The sequence below is a fragment of the Styela clava genome, chromosome 1 (genome assembly GCF_964204865.1).
Source record: "Styela clava chromosome 1, kaStyClav1.hap1.2, whole genome shotgun sequence".
Taxonomy (NCBI): Eukaryota; Metazoa; Chordata; class Ascidiacea; order Stolidobranchia; family Styelidae; genus Styela; species Styela clava.
In genome coordinates, this window is record NC_135250.1 from 24,342,868 (window position 1) to 24,366,488 (window position 23,621).

Here is a 23,621-nt window from a genome sequence, read left to right on the forward strand (position 1 = left end):
GAAGCCTATGGGCAAGAGATATAATAATCACTTTGCTAACACGGACAGTCCCCAAACTCCTAATACACTAAAATACGAAAATGGGAATAAAATTATGGCTTATTTGGTTAGATAAGTCTATCACGGCACACAACGAAGATTTGTAAATATAGCAAGCAATCCCTAACAATCCGTGTCTTGATTCCTAGGATAGAGGATATAGTGCGTCCTTGAGTCTCACAGTTTGACACTATTAAACATCTCACACCAAATGTATTGTAATCATTTCATCTGCTTGTATTTCATTTTTGATTCCAAAAAGGGAAAATTAATCGAAGTAGAAACATAATTTAACAACAAACATAATAAAAACAGCAAATTCGGCCATATATAGAGCCGACATGCGAATCGTAGTAAACACCTATACACAGGTTATCAAAAAATTCATCGGTCAGTTTTTTCTTTTCAAAAATTTGAAAGGCGGAAAAAATGATAATTATTGTTACGTCATAAACAAGTTGGAAATTGTCCTTGAAAATGACAGTTTTTGTGAATGAGAGAACAATTTTAATCAGTAAGGTCGTTTACAGGACGCCTTAGACTTTGGCATTATTTTTAGGTTACAAGTATGCTAACATTTATGGAACATCGTTACAAAAAAGGTCGAGTGGCAATATAATAAGTAAAAATCACAAAAATTAAAAATAAATATTGCAGAAAAAAATGAGAACGGCTAGCAAAAACATACATAACAAACACGGATGATCCATACATAGTCCGTGCTTGTCCGAATACAATAACGACCATCTTGCAAACACGCCTGCGCGCCACAATGTGTCAAACAAAACAACCCCACTTTCTTGGTTTTTCTTTGGTCGGTTGCTAACCAAAGGCATAGTACGTCATTGGCTTCGTACACTTTAGTGACATCACAAGTACGTGACGTCATCTTGCGTTTGTATCCAGTTGTAAACCGCTTGATTGGAACCCTTGTTTGTGGGTTTGTAAGATACAGTCAAAACACGGTCGGTTTCGGTCTTCGTGTGGTACGATTTTGACCGAATTTTCGGTACTGGTCTGGTCTGGGTCGGTTCAGGCAAATTGTGGGCTCCCTGGTTCGAATACTTTGGTGCATATGACGCTGGGAACGCTTTACTGTGCGGTATGGCAATATATTCGTTAGACTGTACAGTGTGCCGCCTTCTCTGGACCCAAACAGGTTCTTGTACTGGTCTTGAGTAACTATCAGCTTCGTTCATGACAAATTTCGTTGGGGAATGTAACGACGAACTCGAACTTGATGACGTCAGGGATGACGATGACGTACGTGAAGATGATGACGTCAGCGATCCTGCTGAACCAGCAGCAGAAGGCTTTCGCACCACTGGAGGGCATTGTCTTGTGCTTCGTAACGGTTGTCGTTGTCTTGAGACATCGATAAGATTTTGATAGTCTCGACGTTCAATTTCAAATTTTGTGCCTGCGTCCGAATCGTTGGAGTATAATCGTCCATTTTCGTACATTATGTCTGGTTCTTGTTCAGCAATAGGTACAAAAGCTAAATTTTGTAACTGGTTTCCGACGTTCATTCGTGCTATATGTCGTTTATGTGAAGGATGTTGCAGGAGCCTGTATGCAGCTGACTTTTTATCGTTTGCAGAATACGGACGACGATTAGGAACGCTAGGAAGTGCATCATGAGTGCCATCAGGACGAACAGAAATCCTTTTAGCGCGGTTGCGAATATCTTGAGGTTCTAGATTAGAGGAGGCGGATCTTGGCCTTGGCTTTTGATACGCATCACTGCTAGAGCGGAACGGGCCAGAATAACTTCTATTTATAATGCTTTTCCTTACAGCAAGTGCGTATTCTGCAGCATCGCGGGAATCAGAACCGTTTGATCCTCTTCGTGTAGAATAACCAGAGCTATTATGAATCATACCATCGTCATAATGTTTTGTGCTGTTCTGGTACACTCCCGCATTGAAAGACTGCGTTTGGCGGGGAAACGGGTATGACCCACGTTTCATAGATGATCCGTGCATACGATAGTATCCTTCTATATCACCGGCAAAGTCTTCTTCTATTGAATAGTCTGTCTGTCTGAGTGTCGCTGGGTGATTACAGTCTGTCTGTCTGAGTGTCGTTGTTCGCTCACTTTTTTGTGAAGCTTTATCTAATGAAGAAGACCCCGTGGATGCGTTAGATATATTGGACGAAGGTGGACTCGAGGATCGGTTTGATACTGGAAGAGACGTCGTCGATGACAGTGTAGAGGAGGCACCGCTCATTGAAAGAGCTGAATCGCTCGATGTAGACACTAAGTCAGAGTCTAAACACTTTTTTGAGGCCACTATAGGAGGTTCCTGATTTACAGGTGTATCATCAGCCGGTAATGTGTCATCGTTATCAAAAACCTCACAGCTCGAATTTTGGCGCGAAAGTACAGACTGTATACTTTCTTCGTCATCTTCTTGTTCTTCCGGAACAATTTCCGGTACGAGGTCAAAGTTGACAGTTACGGGATCTTGACCTTCTTCACTCAAACTTCGTTTGATCGCTTCTTGTTTTTCTTCCACCATCCACCGTTGTTCTTCTATTCTATCGTTGATCACTAAAAACTTCCGCAGGATGTCTCTGTCGAGTTGGCGCAATTGTTTCTGAAATTAAAGAAAATGGAGTAAATTACTAAATTCTCACAAAAATAACGAAAATCAATAGTTTTATGCCATTAAAATTCATATCCAAAATTTTGACAAATAAATATTAAGCGTGATCTTTTACAGTCAGGGTATAAAAAAGCTATTGTGTAACCCACGCCAAAAAATCCGTTCTAAACTCGTTTATGAACCCAGATGTGGGGCAGATATCATGCAATCAGTAAAACTATGTAACTCAAAACAATGCACAACAGTTTAATTGTCTTCGTGTCTGTCTATAACACACAAACAAATGACATCGACAAATACACTTGATTGTCTTGTGAATGATTTCAGTGACTTTTGTTTGCGCAAGACGACCTTTTAAATGTTTGACATTGCGCAGGCTCATCTTGAATTTTATTTCATTTACATTGGCCAAGGAAGGTTCAATGATAACCTAGCTCTATTCGAGCTTGATTATCAATGTACCATACAAAAGTAAGATATGAAATTACGGTATTTATTTTAACGTAGGTAAAGGTCAATGAGTTACTTGTGATATGTAACCTTTCGTACAAATTTTGAAAATAATGACGTCACAAAAGTGACGTAAGACTTTCATAACAAAATTAATGACCTTCACACAAACAACTTAGAAATCCTGCTATGCTAATTAGTTGAGGCAGTAAAAATTTACTGAAATCTACATTGCGGCGATTCTGTCTCGAAAGCAATAGTAGATTCAGCAAAAACCCAAACGAGTATATACAGACAAGACATTCCAATTATGCATCTATATCAATATAAATTATTAATAGGTATGAGACAGATAAACCAACAATATGCAAGTCATGGCCCAGACCGAACTAGACGCCTTCTGGTCGGAACAATGTTCCTTATCTCACAAAAGTGGAGATACCTTGGTATTTCATTGCATAACTATCAAATGGAATTCTTTCCATATAAGAATTACAGATTCAATATTCGTTGCAGCACAAGTAAAAATGTACAACTTCATCACACATAGAAATTCAATTTGCATTTCGATATATATGATTGTTAGTATGCTTTCCTTCTTGCACAAATAATTTTTTTGCTGCATTTACGCCAGGGTGTTAGATGCTCAATAACCATATTTTACGCTTATTTTTTAGTCCATCATTCGTGTTTATAAACAATAAAAAATTTCTAAATTTTGCTCGGTTTCCGGGTATGCGCTTAAACTTATTTGGCGACGTTTAATCATTTTCCGGCTAAAATTCAATTTATTTTTGCATTGTTTTGGATTTCATAGAAATGTCGATACCTAAATACACAGATAAGAATTGTTGTTTTTTGCATTTTCCAGTTAAGTGACCTAGAAAGTTGTGAAAATCAAATATTTATGATATAAAAGACACACAAACCAATACCCAGGTACTGATAAGAAAATTCAACAATTCAAAATGGGTTAAATCCACACCATTATCATGCATGGTCCGAACTCGTCAAGTGATAAACCTTAAGTTCGATCGCGCATAAGTTCGACATATATCAAGGTTTTGAGTAGCTCTTCATTTCTACAGTATATATTTTTTAATAAAGCAAATATTATGATGTCACGTACGCGTGACGTCAGTATTATCAATTCCACAGATTTTTTCTAATTATTTTTTGGTCAGTAATGAATAATAGCTATATTCTAATCGAATCGAAGTACCCTTTCCCTTGTTAACCACAAAATTATAGTCTAGACCCGTTAATGCACTCCGTTAACCCTCGATGACGCCCGCTATCAGTCTTTGTCAGAAATAGTAAGCCATAAAGCAAACAAACACAAGTTAGCGGGTTGATTATTTCGATTTAACCAATGCCAAATTACGTATCAGCCATATATAAAACAGGTCATTTACCGAAGGTCCATCCTTAACCACCATTTTTGAGAAAATAAAAACTACTAGTTTACCAAACTTGCCGATGATGATGTATGTCTTAGTCGTGTCTTGACGCTACAGGAACCCAGTAAAATATCGAACCAAGACACGACAGAAACGATAATTGCATTTTTGTGTTGTAAAATTGTACATTTTTGTGTAAACTTAACACAAAACAGATAAAACTATACCGTGATAAGCGTGATAATATGCAGACCTTTTCCACTCACTAAGTAATGCGGTCTCAATGAGTAAAATAAATCGCCCAAACTGGAATTTTAATAACTTTCTAGTTTTTATTTCGTAAATCATCTCATTTATCATTACGGATAGAAAAAGAGAGAGAGATGGAGTACAGTAATTTGGTAGCATTGAGTAAACCAAGACTAGCAAGATTTAAATCGACTGGAATCAAATTTTGAAAATTGAAAAAAGATTCCCTTCCGCACGAACGATTGTTATATGAGCAAACATATAATCAACCCCAATAACTTCGTTTATTTCTAGATTTTATAGTTTCCCATTTTGATCATGTAGTGTAAAATCGATCAAATATTTAGATGGCTCCAAAAATTGCGAAATAAAAGCACGCAATTATTATAAAAATATTGGATATCATTTATCATTCGATCCAAGCAAAAATATATATATAATGCCACTGTATTGGTTAGGTAAAATTTCGGAGCGTGATAATAGAAGTGTAAAGGATGTCGGTTTGTCCATCCCATTTATATTCTAACGTCCTTCTCTACTCCCCTTTGCACAATCGCCGTAGGGGTTGTTTCTATTTACGATCGTAGTAATTATAAGGTTTCTCAATGAACAGGTGCCATATCAAAGGTTTGTCACGCCGATTATTATAGATTTTACAAGTAAAACTGATTAATCGTTTCACAGGGAATCGTGTATGGATGATAAACATGTTTTCGTAAATTGAATGGGTAATTGTAACTGTAAGCAATTATACAAGAAATTATAACCATATTCTTATTTAACGAAATATGAAATGTGTGGTACTCAATTCTGTGCTACGATCATTTTTTTGTTGTGATACCCTGTACTGGCATCCACTAAATGCTACTTTGTGTGAAAAGACCGCAATCTTGCTTTTTTGGTATTGCCTACCTGATGTATTACGTCCTGGTTGATAATTTAAATAAGTTCGTTACATTTTTTTAACAAAATTCAAAATAAGAAATTGCCAGTTTGGAAGGACAGAAATCTTTCCTGCTTAGCATTGCCAAACCCGGAATTTGGGCTCGCTATGTTTAACCAGCGGTAATTAGGCCCATCACTCTAAGAAACGGGTTTTCCTGCAAAGTCGAGATCGGCAAAAAATATATCAAATTTTGCTTTTACTGCAAGAATACCCAAATTCTGCCAGATATATAAAATATCCGTTAAATATTGAAAACCGCAATCGCGGTTGATTAGAAATATTTACAGCGCATAATTCGCAATACAGTCAGCTCAAACTCACGCCCATGAATTGTCAAGAGGGTTTTTCATGACCATTTCGTACACCAGTAAAGCCCAATTAAACGAACCTAGCGGAAAACGCTTCGCTAAACTCAACGAGGTTTCGCGGACCAAAACAAAACTCTTTTCGTGCCTATCTGCAAACGTATTGTGGAGCATTGAAGCCGGGTTTATCGTGGTACATCTGAATAGCTTTTGAAGTGCTTTACAAATCTAAAACCTCTCAAAATTGGAAGTTTCTGCTGCTCCTCTAACTCAAGAGAATTCAAGAAGCAATCAAACAATTATTAAAAGATGCTGGTTTCCGAGAGTATTACTTCTTCAGAAAACGGAAATTAGTGTTTGGCATAGTATGGCCGCAGATAAAAGTTTGTATTATAAGTATGTCCCAGGCATGATTAAATTCATCGGTGTTCTAATTTAAAAAACCTAAAGAATTTTCAATAAGAGATTCAAGTTTTTTGTCAATCATACTTACCTAATGATAATCACACCCTGAATGAAATTTAGTTCAAGTCATAAGATTCTTGAAGTACAATAAGAGGAATGTTAAAAGAGTGATGGAAGAGTTCCTCGCCATATCAAAGCCACTAAAATGTTGTAGTGTATAACGGAAAGTCAACATTGCAATAAAATGTAAAAATCTGGCAACCATAGTAAAAAAACTTAAATACTGGCAACCATCGTTAGAAAATGTAAAAATCTGGCAACCATTCTTGAAAAAATTGAAAATGTGGCAACTAACAATCAAAAAACTTAAAAATCTGGCAACAGTTAAGAGATTTAGTTAGTGTTAGTGAAGTTGATAATGTATATTATAGAGGTTTGGTCACAAGACCTGTGGGATAGTTAACGTGTCTATTTTACAGAAATTTCAGAGAATTTCAATTTCAGAAATATTATGACAGACTAGTGCAAAAGTAACCTTTACCTGAGTCATATCCACACTGCCACGTGAAATCGTCGCTATTTTCACTCGCTACAACACATTCATCGATATCGTATATACACCATAAGGACGCTGAGATAACAAAAGGCTGATTTCACACGAGCCTTGTTTATTTGTAATATCTTAGCAGAACTTTAAAGGCCCGATGCCGGACGACGCCGTGTTTTCATTGTAACTAGAAAACTTAAGCTCAGAAAGGAGCCCGTATTAACAATACTTTGTCATATTACCCAAGCCAAAATGGAACCTCCTATGTTTTAATTTATGATTTCATTTTTTAATTTACAACAGGACAAAGATGACACACGTATAATTTTAATATGTACCATATGTGTTGGTGGAATACAACGTTTTCAATAAGATGAAATCGATCCCCAACGCGATAGTATTGTCCACAAGTCTATTATGTAAATGCTTACTACATAAACGGTCCCAATTGTCTTTCGTTGGCACGCTTGTTGTTACCTGACAGATGACAATCTGGTGACGACGTATTGAATGAAATTAACCCTCTATGCCCACCCAAAACATAATGTTATTTATTTGAAAGTTCAAGGGGTTAACGTCGATTGGGGCAATAATTGCATACGAAATAACAGGTTTTCGCTTGCTATTTGATGCATCAGGTGGGCTATTTGCCGTTTGATAACCACGGGTTAATATTTGTTATTTGATACCTATCCCCATTACTTTACCACGGTTTATTAAATAAATGCCAATGAAAGACGAAACGGAAATATCAGATTTGTTATTGTTTATCATCTATATCACGGTACAGTAAATCAAAATCAATCATGGTAGGATGGTCATTCTGTGTATATTTCCACTGAAGCAGCAATGAGATACAGATGTCGAAATGAAACAGGTACTTCGGCATTAATTTACCCCCTACAATATTTCAAGGTGCGATTCCATGTAACAGTCGCGGGGAAACCCTCTTTGATTTAGTTGTTAGTGTTACCCAACCCATAATTACCCATAAACATAATGGTTGGTTGAGCCTTTTTAATTCCAAACCGCGAGGAATTGGCTTTAATTTATTAAAAACCGTTCTCACGAACATTCTCCATTTTATGTGTAATTTTAGAAGCCTAAGACATTGTTTTGGGACAAATTTTGAACTAAAAATAAAGTGCTTTCTTCAAATATTTGCACCTGTGTTTGGCACGCGCAAGCTGCTGTTCGTGGGGCTTTGCACATATATACAATGTTACCTCAATTGGATGCAATTCGAAATGCATTGTGGCATTTTTAGTCAGTAGTCAAAACAAACTCTTGTTAGGGAACTACAGGACCACAAATTCCTACAGCTTCTGTCATGATTGCATCATCGAAATTGGTCAAGGACCGAGTTTGCGTTGACACATACCTTGAATTGAAGGCCATATTGATGAAGGTTTATATTTTACAAATTTTGACAAATTGTGTTTCTCTGCGACAGCCGTCAAATACGATCTAGATACGGTACAAAATAATCGACGAAAACTGTTACAATACTTAACAATATCGATTACCTTTACGATTGAGTGAAATATTGCATACGATGCTATATAGAAAAATATAAATAATCTTAGATATATTTATATTGGGAAGTCACAAATTCAATTCAGCTTCAATGAACAAGCAAGTAATTCTAAAACAACTTTGTTTTTAAATGTGAAGTCAAGCGCTTATCCTCTCCTTGTCAGGAAGTCATAATGAAAACAAAGATTCTTCAGTGGGCGGTGACTGAAATTGGCTATTTAGTGACTTTGCCAATTTGCCCTGTTCGGTATGAATCCTACGCGCGAACTACTGTTTTGTTTCGCATTTCCCGCCACTGATAATTCGAAAATCAAATTGAAATCACATTCATAGACAATGACTCAAATTTATAGGTGAAGATTCCAAAGCACACTCATTGAAAAGTCATTCGATAAACAAAGTTGTTAAATCTACAAAGCGCTGCGGTTTCATAGTCACGAATTGTGAATTTGATTTTCTCTGTGTGTACATGACAAGATCCTTGTTCGGGAGCGATGATATTAGAAATCTTAAGTAATTGTTCATGGAATTTTAGGGTTATTCACATAACAAACAGTATATACTGTATAGGCTGAGCAGCTCCGCGAATTCTATGACTGTCAGAAAACCGCAGATGAAAGCAAGCTATGGGATAGAAAAATTCATCTCCGTTATTTGCGTTGCTAAGGTTATACGAGCCTATGTCTCTATGACAAGAAAATTTAAATTAGTTTATGAGTGGGATGGATATATAATTCTATACGCCATTTGAATGGCCCATCCGCAGAATAAAACTCTTCGAAGTGATATAATTAAATACGTCACTTCGGAAATGACAGATACTTGAATTTATTTCGTGAAGCAAGTGTCGTCTTAACTGTTAATGTGGTTAGCAAACATGAAGGTGTTAGTAAAGAAAATGATTGCTGTTTGTTGATGAATTTTAGCGAGTAATAAATCAGAATAATTATATTCCCACGCGCATAAAATACTCGCAGAATTGAAGTGTCATTATCATAATAAGTCGCTAGACTGGACAATCATAATAGTGCATACCGCAAGTGCAAGTTTGGATTTTGAAAAGTAAAATTCTGCATTAACAGAATATTTCCACAAATCTTAATAAAAATGGAAACATTTATCCGTGTAGGTATGCATTTTCCAATAACTCGAATCCCTCAGCTGGAAGCTCAAATGCTGTCACAATAAGCCCCATCGAGTAATTTTAGTAGCAGACAGACAACCACAGAACAACACGTACTGTGGTAAACCACACAAAATGGATAATTCACACGTACTCAAACCCCTATTCGACTCTCAACGTTAAGTGCTTGTATCTAAGTTCCATCTCGTCTGATAACAAGTCCGAGAGCAGTGTTTTCCATCGCATCCTGGTAACAGGACTGTTGCCTAAACACTAATTTCATTGTTACCAGGCACCCAATATTGCGGGGAAAATTGCTAATAGCAGAAAACGACAAGGGCAAAGCGTGAGAAATTGGCGAAAATGCACGATTCTGTAATGAAAAGCACTTTATTGTGCTTCGTGTGAAAAATACATCTACTTCGCATAAGCGAAAGCCAGAACACGTCTCGGGGTCAAATTCCATGCCACACCACCTCACTCAGCGTACTATAATAATGGGTAGACAATGCTGAAACGAAAAGATTACGGTCCCTTCAAAAATATTAGCTATTACATATCGTTAGATATCAATGGCTGCATGTACTTGGCCTTGTTCTGGGCGAAGGACGCGAAAAGGCGTCATATGAAAATTGTAATATTGCCGACGTCCAGAGTTACAAAGTGTGTAGGCGATTCTTTAAAACAACATCGACTTTCCTATCGCAACGACGGCGTTTCACGTTAACCAAATTGCTTATATAAAAGCTATGTCGAAATACAAAAACTCTTAACTCTTGTCGACTTTATCCTGTTTTAACAGTGGGCACTTGACTTTTGTTCAACGATTGTACAAGTCTGCTACTCCTGAATATTCACTTGTTCCATGTATGGCGGAATGGTTGTTAAATATTTGCAGAGCTACCAGCAGACGAGTTAAATGTGTTGGCTGTGCCGCTAGCGGTATACAAAGCTATTAAAATCAGCATACCCAAAACAGCATTATCAGGCTTCCCAAGAGATGAATTTTGATGTTCTTGAGATGGAAATTCCGAAATATTACTTTGTTTACTGTGCAGTTTTGCTAATTTTTTTTTAATCATTTATTATTATAGTAACCCATATTTATGGACACAAACTAGTCAAGCTGTGCAAAACCCAGTGTGCGAGGTGCGCGTACAACTGGATAAGGATTCTTTGAAGATTGAAGAAAAAACGTTAACGGAGTTAATAGGCCTAGAGGGGAAGATATCGAAAAAGGTTTGGAATCTCCTGTCCAACCATATGTATAGTAGTTTGTATAAGGGACCGATTCATATCTCAAATAAATAGCATTCCAAGGTCTTTTTTCTAAACGTTCGGATTCCGTGTGATTTAAAATACACTAAAAGGACATCACAAAACATGTTATCGCAAACATTTGTGTGAGAAAACACAACTTAAATGCCAATACCGTGTTGGAATTCGAGTTATTTTCTACTCTCACTCACGCAATAGATTTTATTCCACGCGAAAAAAAAAACTTCAAAAGTACATCGATACGACTTAGCGTGACAAGACTCGGCGCTGAGAACGACAAAAGAAATCGGCGTCTGATTCTTTACAAGAGGTTCAACAGAATAGAAATCCTACACTTCAAGGCGACAAACATGGTTTCACAAATTGTTTTGGGATAAATAAGTTACATACAGACCATGTATGAATATGATATAGTCTATCCATTGCTATACTTTTGACGGGGTGAAATAATTTTGAAATCCTTTACAGATTCGTTGAGGCTTTGGTTAGTTGCCCCCGGACTAAAATCGTTATGGTACATGATTATCGCTTAAAAGCGCCCACCCAATGGGATAACGAGCACAAATGAAGGATAATTGTGCTTTAGGCGCGATAAATCACATTAATGGCAGGATTGAGAAATTCCTATTTTTTAAATTTTTGATTCCGTTTTATTTTTGCCAAACTGTGAAGAATGTTTTAACAAATTCATCTATATGGAATTCATTATACTATTCACTAGCAAGCTTGCGACAATATGTATATCAATATAGAGGTTTCGATAATTATTGAGTTACTGGAACTAGAGTTACCGTTTGGGTACGTGAATGCGTTTCAAAACTTCGGCATAAGTTCTTGTTACATTCAGTACATTACGCAAATAAAGCTCCGTGCAACTCTCCACACCCTGTCTTTGTCGAGAACAACGCCTCATTAAACTTACTGCCTTTGGCATGTTATGAACGTATGTACCGTATACGAACTATCAATTCTAGGTCAAAGCGCTCATAAAAACGACAAAAATTCAAATATACGATCTAGAGTCGTAAAATTACAATCGGGAAACAAAATAAATTAAGCTACATTAACGCATCTTTGAGTTATAGCCTGTCGAAACCCAAATTATCAAGATTTGTTATGTCATATTGATTTGATAAATATGTATCTTTTATTGTGAAGAGCAATTACACTCGAACATATATCATACTAAATAGAAAATAATCATTTATGTATTTGTTCATATGACGAACATCACGGCTATCGCTTCAAGTGAAAAAATACATTTTTAGGTTTTGATAAAAATGCCAAATTAAGATAAGTCGTTGAGAACAATTTCAAATATAAATGGGCTTGGTAAAAATACGGGTAAACGAGGCATCATAGAGGTATTACCATCAGTCATATGTGAAGAGACATTCTGGCGCTAATATTTGATAACTGAAAGGCTACAGAATCTAAAAAATAGTCAAACACAAGACGTGATTGAACCACACTGTTCGTAATATTTTGATCGAAAGATTATTATCATGGGCCTTTGGGGAAACAATACTAATGAATTTTAATATTAGGAAACATAATTACTTTTCCATTTTACGGTAATCTGCGTTTATTTGTGTTGAATTTTACGGTTTATGATCAAAAAATAACGCGACAAATTTCAATATAATCTTTCACATTTTACACTTTTACCTAAAATAAAAGTAAACAAACTAAACCTAAAATTTAGACGCATCACCTTGTTATCAAAATGCATGACCAGGGTGTTATTATGAATCGGGCCCAAAATATTTGCGGTATTCCGATGAAGTGACGTTCAATCAAGGTTTAAGACGCTAAAATCAGTCTTGAATTGGGCAACTGGGGTCATTTGAAATATTTTAAATGAAAACTCTACAGATGGTGATCGATGAAAAGTTACGATGTTTGTTTTCATAGCTGGTCAGTCCAATGAAAACATTTTGAACGAAGTTTTAACAGCATCGCGTGGCAAAATATTAAAACAACAAAAATTTAATTAGAATTGGTGCAATCATTAATATTGTAAATTATATAACATTTGTGGAACTATGTCAAATAACACTTAAATTTTTTCAGTCTCGAAAAATCTAACAACTTGAAACGAAAGCGAAATGCTTCTGAGCGTACTGCACAAACAAGCGTGTAGATAGAAAAACACATTGCACTCAGCAACCCTAGTTCAGTAAGCTGAAATAATTCGGCTATGTCCACCACTCATTGTCCACTTATATAAAAACCTAAGTGCTTTTGGATTTGAATGCTATGTTCATAACGAAATACATTGGACAATTAGGGCCGGGTATATTATAGTAAATGAACCGTGTAGGTATAGCGGGGGTTGCATACTTAACGTTGATAACATCAGGGCGTTGAAATTCATTTGTCAAAAATGGATTAAATGGTTTTGATTGATTGATCCCTTTGAAGCACTTTTGTGTGGGAATAACATTGAAGGATAGATGCTTGAAAAGCAGAAATTACTGCTATCACCACTACTGAGACCAATTCAAAAATGCAATATAAATTTCACTCTAGAATGTGTCACGCCCTTGGTTACACGCTTTGAATTGAAATTTGTTTGACGTCATATTACGTGTTATATTACCCAATATTTTGGATGAGCTTTTCTTGGTGGTTTTTGGCTTCGCGGTAAAAGATAAGATTTCGATCGACGATAAAACGACGGTGTAATCGCTGATAATTTCGATGTTCACGATTTTATCCGAGTAGGTACGTTTTCCCACGCCTTCCACATACATTTAAATTATCGTAGACGTTGAGAATAAATCCTCTGTCATAGCTACGAATGTCACAGAAAGCTTCGTAACTTGGGCACACATTGGTATCAATGGAGTGAGTTTATCCCTTTACATCGAGTTAATACATAATCAAATAGGCGTTTCGGTCACCATCCGTGTATCGCAAACTCGTTTATGAGTTACAATACGACCTGAGCAGATCACACATAAAAAGTGACATTTGGAAAGGATTTTGTGTGTTTCAAACAAGGCGGGAATTGCCCTAAAATCACAGCCATATTGTCATTTTGGATTGATGTATGAGGGAACGTAAAACCTTGGTAAATAGATGACGTTAAAGGCAATGTATAGGTATAAAGTGGGGAATAGCGGACTGTGTTACTATATCTCAATGGAGAGAGAGCAGAGGTAACTCTAAAAAACATTAAACTCTCTAATCTAGTAATCATGTTATTATAGTCCGATAAAATAGTACATGGAGAAGTTTTCAATTGCATACTTGCGTCCAACTTAATTTTTCTATGACTTAATCGCATGTACTTATCATTAAACGTTGCAGACTAATAAACAGTTATAATGCACAATCGGATTTCAATATTGTATAACAAAGAGATATTAAAACGGCGTATCAAGTAGGATACTTTGTATAATTAGAATGTCAATATGTGGAGTTATGATATTATGACTGTAAAACGAAAACCAATCAATATATGGATAGTGAGGAATGAACGATAGTAATATGAAATCGAGTAATATTTTGTGGTGGTGGTTATAGCATACAGCTGGCCTAAAACCACGGATTGCATTTCAAAATTTTTGACTGGTTGGATTAAGATTAGAACCCTTAAAACAGAGCAATTTTGATTTATCAAGACAAAACTTATACGGATTTACGACCTTTTATTACGGCACCAATCTCCAAGAAAATTGGACATCAAAGAGAGGATTATCTCTTAGAGATGCTATTAGGGCGATAATAACAATATATCCCTCAAGAGAGGGGCATGGATACACCGTGCTTTATGTACATGCCATGGATAGTCACTGCTAGATTCAACAACTCCCATGGTATAGGCGTTGTCTCTCAGTTTTCATAATAAATGTGAAGGATATTATCCTTGTGTTGCAACATCTGACGAAATTGAGTAACATGTCGTAGCATCGATACCGAGGAGAGTAGTTTGGTGCTAGACTCTTGCGTGCCTTGGGGCAAATATAATATTATGAAAGGTCATAATCTGGGATAACATATCACCACAAATAAATTCGATCATTGAAAAAATAAACTTGACTTTTGCCCAGAACATCTTTTTCACAACGATCACAAATCAAAAAGCTTCGTGCATAACGCAAGAATTAAACGTCTAATTTCCATAACCTATACATAGAAGTCTTCGCCGCAAAATTTAACACAAACGGTAACAACAAATAATGCATAACCGCTATTCAGCGTGAAAAACACCACGAATCTCGCTTTTAAGTTCATGCCACGCACAACACCTACGAACCTTTTTGACCTTTGATAAAAATCAATCTCAATATGAGAAAGTTTCCAATGCGCTTATAGCATACTACTTGGAGGTATAACAAATGGGGTATGATCGATTAAGCATGAGAACAACGCGATATATATGTGGGCCACACTTAGAAAATTAAATCAACCAAATATCGAAAATGTATAAATAATAATTCGAACGCTTTATTGTGGGTTTACGTAAAAACATACGTCAATAAAGTTAATGCTTTGTGGTTAGATCAGCAATTTGGATCTTGTTTTTTATCTTTCATTGTTCAGACCCAAAAATAGTAAACAAATTAAGCCACATCGCTAAAGTTTGGGCCGAATTTTTGTATTTGAATAATCTCACATTAAAAAAATCTTTAATCATATGAAAAACTTTCAATTTAAGTCAGTTCAGTTTTAGACACTCATACGAAAACAGGAAATCCTATATCAACCCCCGACCCCTTTATACAGCCCCATGGACGATCCATCTCGCTATTTTCGTCGTATGCATTGATGCGCTAATTTTAACGTCTGAACTCTTTTTGCTGATACCGTAATCGTAATTTCTTATGTTAGTCATATCCATATTTGATGTATGGAGTCATGTTAAGGTGTTTATAGCGCAATTCAATACCGACATCCAGCCATATTAGGAGTGTGACGTCAAAAACCGTGAATAATTTTGCTCCAAATTTTATGAAACGTTGAAAACAATACCGGTAACCGTAACCGAATGCATAAAGACCTATTGTACTTAGTAGATTGAGTCCCTGACAAAGCAAGTCCCATATCTGTACGTTCCAAAGCGAGGGTTAGAACTTGAAACAAGACTATTTTATTCCTGGTTTATCTTTGGTTCATCTCTGGAAATAGATGAAAATGTTTTTTTAACTAAGACGAATGGCTAATTAGATGATGTCATACGTTAAAAATTCGCGTTTTCGTAACACCAATAAAAATTTTAAACGGTTTTCAAAAATAAACGTAAGTGCGAGAAACTGAACGTAGATGGGAGTTGAAATGCGGTCAACAGCCCTTCGACCTGGAGAGTTGAATTTCACTTCACTTTGGCGGAAGATAATTTTCTATCGATGACGAAGTTTTGAAATAGCTGAAGCGAAAAAAACACAAAGGAGAACTGATGCGAAATTTTGATAACAGAAGTCTTGTTTCTATGTTATGACGCACCGTTTCTTCTGCTTATGATAAAGTCCCGTTAGAATAACTTTCATAAATAGGGTAAATGCTGTCAGCGGACACACTCCCATACACAGAAGTTCATATGTATAAACAAGCCAATATTGGAAGAAACATACGACTTCGTTTTGCGAAGTTATTGGGTGGAGTGGCTATTTGTCTGAAAGAATAGAGAACACCTATGTCAATATAGAACATTGCTACCCGGATTACGCGCGTTAAAACATTTCAAATACACCGTACAGACACGTACAAAATTCTATTTTTGTCCAGTGGCAAAGTAGCCGCTGTAAAACCGAGATATTGGATAAAAATAACGCACAGGTGTGATAGACGAAACTGACCAACGGTTCAAATTTATATCTTCATGGATACCGAAGTAATTTAGCATAATACAGTATTCAATTTACCTTGTTGGCAAGAACCATATGTGATTTAAATATATTTTTATAAATGATTACAATAAATTTAAAGATATTAAAATTTTAATGAGATAAGTTTGATAGTATAACCATTATAGCACAAATTCGAACATTCACATCGTTGGTAGAGTTGTATTTGAAAAACCTCACATTAACAAAATCTCGAATTATGGAAGAAGCCAATTTCCGTCGGTACAGTATTAGAAGAGACTCGTATAAAAACAAGGAATCCATATTAAACACCCAACCAACCCCCTTATGTAACTATTTCTCTTTTTGAAATAATGATTGAAATATATTTTCAGATTTCAAATTGCAATTTGAAAAATTTCGTCCGAAACCATACACGGTTTAACTACATCACCACACAATCGGATATAACCCATGGAATTGATCTTCAAATTCATTGCGTGGGAAAAACTCTACAGGCGGTCCGATTTGTCTCACAAATTTAGTTCCCAAAACCGGTTACGTAATGGGAAAGACAAAAAAAACGAGAAACACAAAATAAAGCGGTAAAGTACGAAGCTCAAGAGAGGGAGGGATATCACACAAAAACTACCGGATGTTGTTGTTCTTACGTTCCGCTTTTACTACCAACAACCACAGTTGGGAGTTTATTCGGACAAATAAACTATTTTTCGGTTCCGCGAATGTAAGAAAATACAGCAATTTCATTGGTTTAACGGCAGTACTTCCCAATTCATCAACAATTTTCTTACTTTAGTTCAGTGGAAATAACCTTGATCGAAAATTTTGTGAACGATACACTATGTGCGAACGAAAGGATTCACCCGTTGAAAATCCTATGATCCAAAATAGGCCAGGTATAATGATAGCCTGCGCTGTCCGCAAATCTTTTCTGTGCGTGCGAAACAAATAATTTCAAGGCAAGGGCTATAATTTGAAACAATTGAATCAGAAATACAGAAATGCGTTTAAATCGTGGATATCACGCAATACTGTACTTCATAAGAGATACGTACATACATATAACTAATGAAAAAGCGATAGCTGTTCGGTTATACTGATAACTGGCTAACTGCTCAAAGCGGTCAGAAAGGGGCGGACATACTAACGTTAATTTGTATCCATATTCTGGGTTTAATTTCATATTCGGATAATAAACTAGGGACTCCTTTCACCACTGATTCTTACGAATATCCAATATACATCGGTTATTGATCGAATTAAATCACGGTGATTTAGGCCGCACGTTGTCGGTTTGTTCTTATTGTTAATAAGAGCGTAATAATTTAAATTCACTAATCTCTTTGTATTAATGCATCACGTGATGTGACGTAATAATCTTGGAGCAAGGTACATGGTGACGTAACAAACCTCAGATTAGCGGAGATGATGTCTTCAAGGAAATTGGAATCAGTAAACAAAGTTTCCTAAATTAACTGGCTTCCATTAGCAAATAATAAACATGGCTGCACAAAAATAGAAATTAATAAGCTAGCTGTCGATATGGTGAGGTAGCCAACGACAGGGTAATTATTATGAATCGATTTAAACCAAGAATCGAAGACAATTGCCTTTTATATTTCAGCGTTTTGTGCTGTATTTATTGGAAAAAAAATTCTATTTTCATCTTCGATGCGCACAATGATATTTTGGACTCGATAAATGTTACATGAACTGCAGAAACAACAAATATGCTAATTAAACGTTTTTAACTGCAATTTTAAAGCAAACGATACAACAAAATTAAAAATTTCTAGGTAAGGCAGCGCACAAAGTGCAATTTTCTTGAGGAATTTCATTAAACGCAGACAAAATTTCGGAATAGGTTACAATTAAATGCGAATTGCGCGTGTTACGGTCAAGTACTGGAATTTATTTACGACAAACAAATTACAGGACGGTGCAGTTGTAAAAAAATTCTTTTTGGTTACTTAAATTTCATTGTCAATCATTCTGTAATAAAATGTTTACACACTGAGCCCTCTTATGTCCCCAATAAGAACGTAGAAAATTAGTAATATAGAAAATCTGAAAATTTAATGATGACATATTTTGTCGACTAAAACAAAAGTATCCCAAATGAACAAACATATTACAAAAGAAGCATTGAATTCGTATAATACTTTGAACAACAAAAAATTTAGCCTTTTCCACTAAGACGAAAACTTTTGATTTAAGCCGCTTTAGTATTTAAAGACATGTCATGTGGCCTTTGTTAAGCGCACCAAGCCGGATATTCGCTGTATTGGTTTTGATAAATATATATTAAAACTGATTTACGCCATTGAAGGAGTGACAAAGTACTTGCATATATACCTTGTATAACTATATTTCAAAATCTGTACAGCTAGGCAATACGACCAAACTGCCTGATCACCCCGTCGTCTAAAAAAGTACCGTAATTCTAATTGCATCACCTCTACGTGATCTATTGGAAACGCAACGAAACCCATTATACACAAAAATCGTTGAAGACTTCTATTTTCGTTTAAGATAAGACCGTTAGATATGTGATTCGTTTTCGATTTCGACTATTGTAATCATTAAAACCCTACAATACGGGAATCCACGCATATCGGCATTAAAATTCTTACACGCGATTATGACGTAATAACTCCCAGTGTTTGACAAGTAACGGTGATTTATATTGAATGAAACCTTTACAAAAACGCCAAACCGAAATAACACTTTAACTAAATATAGATTTCATTTTGATTTGTGTTACTATTAAAAGCTGTATTCAATATAGCGTTACAACCGAAGCATTACAGAGCGTTTTTGGCAGTATTTTGGCGCCAAAAGAAATATCCGGTAACGGTTTCACCTATGTTTTGGGTTGTAATATTAAAACTCGGTTTCTTTACGATTCTTTTCATTAAATACCTTTCTCTAACAGTGGTCACTTTTGTATGAAATGTGTACGCGTATTTAGTTACACCAAGGACGCGTGTTTCTTCCGCGTTGCAATGTATAACAGTATAATAGTCGATAATAGGCAATCTGTTATCACTTGTACGATATCTACATCTTATAGACTTAGAGTCAGCCATCTGGCGTATAAAGCTTTGTCGTATTTCAAAGATATACCGAAGTGAACAGAGCGGTAAATAGGTCGAACAACGTGATACATTATAGTTTTAAACTCTATTTCTTTGATATAGAAACACTCCATGCTGGGATATTAATCGATAGATATTGCATAAATGTTTGTATCCTGTTTTATATGAACCGGTCGAGTTTCTACAAATTATAAATATTTTCACAAAATTGATGAATTGGCTTTTTTCAAATTATATGAAATTCAGCATAACATTATAATTAGTCCGTAATCGGATAATAAGTACCACCAAATTTGGTGTTTAGTGACAAATTTGTAGGTTTTTCAATTATTTCACTGGAAATTATATATAATTGATATAAATTAGAAGCATTAAGAAACTAGGTACTGGTAACGAGAATATTACAAAATTGAATTCAAAATAATCTGAATCTTCAATAATATTTCCATATATTTATGCGAAAAGCCTTCGAATTAAACAAGGTCCTAGAACAGCATACTACTGTACACAATAGACCACTCAATATTAGAGAGGGATGAAATTGAACCGCCTAAGCACAGCCCTACCCTTTTAATGCCATGTGCTGTGATAAATTGGTGGGTATGAGGGTGAAGCTCGAGATATAGATTGTCCAACAATGTGAATATTATCTCGATTTATAATAAAATCATGACATGACAGAATAGATAAGTGGTTTCAGCAATGTTTTCTGATATGGGGGCGCTCACCAGATGCAACGATTGCTGTGATACAAAGGGTAACGGACTGGCGACTTTGTTGCGAAACCGCCACGCGTCAACCATCATGGCGTAAACAAATCGCGGCGCCTTTTGCTAAGAGCAAATAGACCAAAACCAAGCGGTTTACAGACACATATCAGGGGTATCTATTACATAGGACGTTATAGTGGGCTTTTAGGTAAAAGCCTTGAGCAGAAAACCATTTTGGTAGCCAGGTGGCCATTACAGCGATGCGTCTGAGAAATAGGTTTGGAGGTCGATGCTGATATTTTTAGGCTGTTCGGGATTTTTTTCTAAGTTAAATGCAGAGACGCTGATGCTATCAGCTAAACATAATGGGACAATTGCCGTGTGGTGAAACTCGGGACAATTTTGTATAGATTCGTAAAATCATGGTCATTATCCGGAATGGCGACATGTACTGCGTGATATATATTATACGTAATGTAAAAATAATAGTCACGTTATTGCGTCAATTCAAAATTACGTCATCACGCAAACGATAATTTTAAGCGAAGTGCCACGTATCACACAAAGGCATAAAATATTTAGTTCTTGGTCGTGTATGGTGTATGATTTACCCCGCTACGGTATATAGGCTATGGATCAATCGCTTAAATGAATAATTAAATACTCATGCCACGATAAACTTACAATAATCTTCGTTTTGAAAAAAATAAATGACCATCGTTCCCTAAATTCAAAGACAATCATACGCTAACGTAAATTCGGTCGAAAATTGATACAACGCTAATCCTCAATTTCAAGGTAAATTGGTCTACTGGGAAATACCCCATCAGTTTATGCAGTAATCCCGTTTTATCTCAGAACTTAACGTGGACCGAAACATTTCAGATATACAATTATTATTGAGACGCGCAATCAAGCATGACGTATGGCATTTGACCTCTAATATCAAGGCCAAATTATTTGCATCGATCTTTCTTGGGTCGATATTGGAAAAGTTTGGCGAGCCAAACTATATGGATGAAAAATAACAGACTTGAATCATTGGCCAGAGATAATCAATGTATAAAATGCCAGCCCACGAAAAGCACATGTATGATAAACATATAATATGTTCGCGACATTTTAGTCAAAATACTTTCGCCTGGAAATCGATAGGGTGCACTTCCATTAAGAGACATTTTCTCATCTTTTTGCCTCATTACCATTTCAATCCACTCAATTCAGCAACCAAGTATGGCCAAATAAGACTTGAATATAAATAGAAAACCGAACATAGCCTACAGAAGGTGGTCAAGTTTTATTTCGCAATAAGACGATACTAAATTTCATCAGACCGTTGCATTAAGTAACTCGATCGCACCTGTCACCCGAACGTTACGGGAACTAAACGTAATAGAATTCCAAAACGTTTTAAATTCCCAATGTGACGTCATAAATGCCAACAGTATTGGTGAAATTTCAGTCACAAAATGCTATATGCTCAACTAACACACGAGGAAATAAATCCATACGGAATTTCAATATACTAAATCCGGCACTCCCGTAGTATGTGAGGCAAGATGGCGGACACCGGAATGTAGTATGTGTACCATGTTAGGGTTAGGCCATAATTTTAGGTACAAATACTACGGGAGTCAGTTGGCTAGTCCCCTAACTCGTAATAGAACTAAAATAAGAAAAATTGGAATAAAATTATGTCCTAACCCTAACCTGGTACACATACTATTTTCAGGTGTGCGCTATCTTGGTTCAAATACTTAGGAAGCATTAAATTCTGTACGATGACATACAATGGTAAATGCTGAAAAGATGGAATAAACTCAGACTCACCATTCCAAATAGAAGATGTTGTATTTTCGCTGAAAGTACGTCCTTGTTCTTTTTCTCTGGTTTGGGAAGAGTGTCACTATCCGACGATGAAGAGGATGATAAGTCATTATTGTTTTTTGAATTATTATTGTTCAAGTTTTTCAGTCTTGAAGCGTTAAATTGAGATACACTCAATCTTTTTCTGATTATCTTTTTTCCGCTTTTTGTGACGTCATGATTTGCATTATTGTCCGTACAATTTGTGAAATGATTATTCACGTTTGGTTCTACGTTTTCGTCATTTAAAATACACTTTGGCATTTTTAAGCTGAGTTTACTGTCGACATGTACATAACTCGAAGCATCGAACGAATCGTCGGAGGCAGCACTGACACGACGCGACCCATAAGAGTCGCCGTCCTCCGCGTAATACGTAGCAGACATCCCTGTTACGGGTTCGCCGTCAAATGCTTCTTTCCACATTTTAGGCCACCAACTTTTTTTCGTTGCACAAAACACTTCTTTGCTTTTTAGATAGTTGTTGTCAAAATCAATTCTGATACCAGTTCAAAAATCCACATCAAAATAAAGCTCTTGAGTCGATAATATGTTTAATATTTATGCACGTATATCTGAACATAAAAAAACCCTTTGAACTTCGGAATAATTGAATGCAGTAAAAAGCTACAATTAGAACGTCTGACTTTGTTGCCTATAAAAAAGTTCTCTTCCAAGATACAAACCAAATATAAAACTGTAATTCTAACATGTATTTTCAAATTCCCTCGCTGGCGTCTAACACAATATGGAAACAATATTTAGAAGGGAGGAAACTGTCAGATATGATTTCCATAAGCTAAATACCATAAAATATCAACAATCTGTCAAACACAACTTAGTTAGCCAAACTAACAGCAGTACTCGATTGGAAATATGTCACGAAAACTCGACGACTACGACTCGCGAACCAAGTCGATGACAATAAGTCGTTTCGACGATTGAAATTTGAATCAGTGACCCAGCGGGTTCTCTTCTATTCTCTTTAATTAATCCTCTCACTTTCATGCCTTTTTTCTATTCGCGCCTCCGAATCCTCTCTCTTAGTTTCTTATTGCATTTCGCGCCTTCGCTAACCATTTGCTTTGTTTACATGTGACGCAACAATAGATTTACTCGAGTTCCAGATTGACTGATTCCTCCTTGGCGTGCGACAATAGATTTCGTTTTATGAAATGTACAATACTTATTGTAATTCTATTGACAATACGTTTACTACGTCGCACTTGTTAATAATGCCATTTCCT

General features: G+C 36.0%; 1 protein-coding gene across 1 annotated transcript; it reads right to left on the bottom strand.

Annotated features, from left to right (window-relative positions):
• Positions 1-253: 253 nt before the first annotated feature.
• LOC120339464 (uncharacterized) lies at positions 254-22,955 on the bottom strand. Its single transcript, XM_039407598.2, has 2 exons — positions 22,339-22,955; positions 254-2,639 (listed from the first exon to the last, which is right to left on the bottom strand). Exons 1-2 carry the CDS (start codon positions 22,798-22,800, stop codon positions 909-911), a joined length of 2,193 nt encoding a protein of 730 aa, XP_039263532.2. The 5' UTR covers positions 22,801-22,955; the 3' UTR covers positions 254-908.
• Between the last annotated feature and the right edge of the window lie 666 nt (positions 22,956-23,621).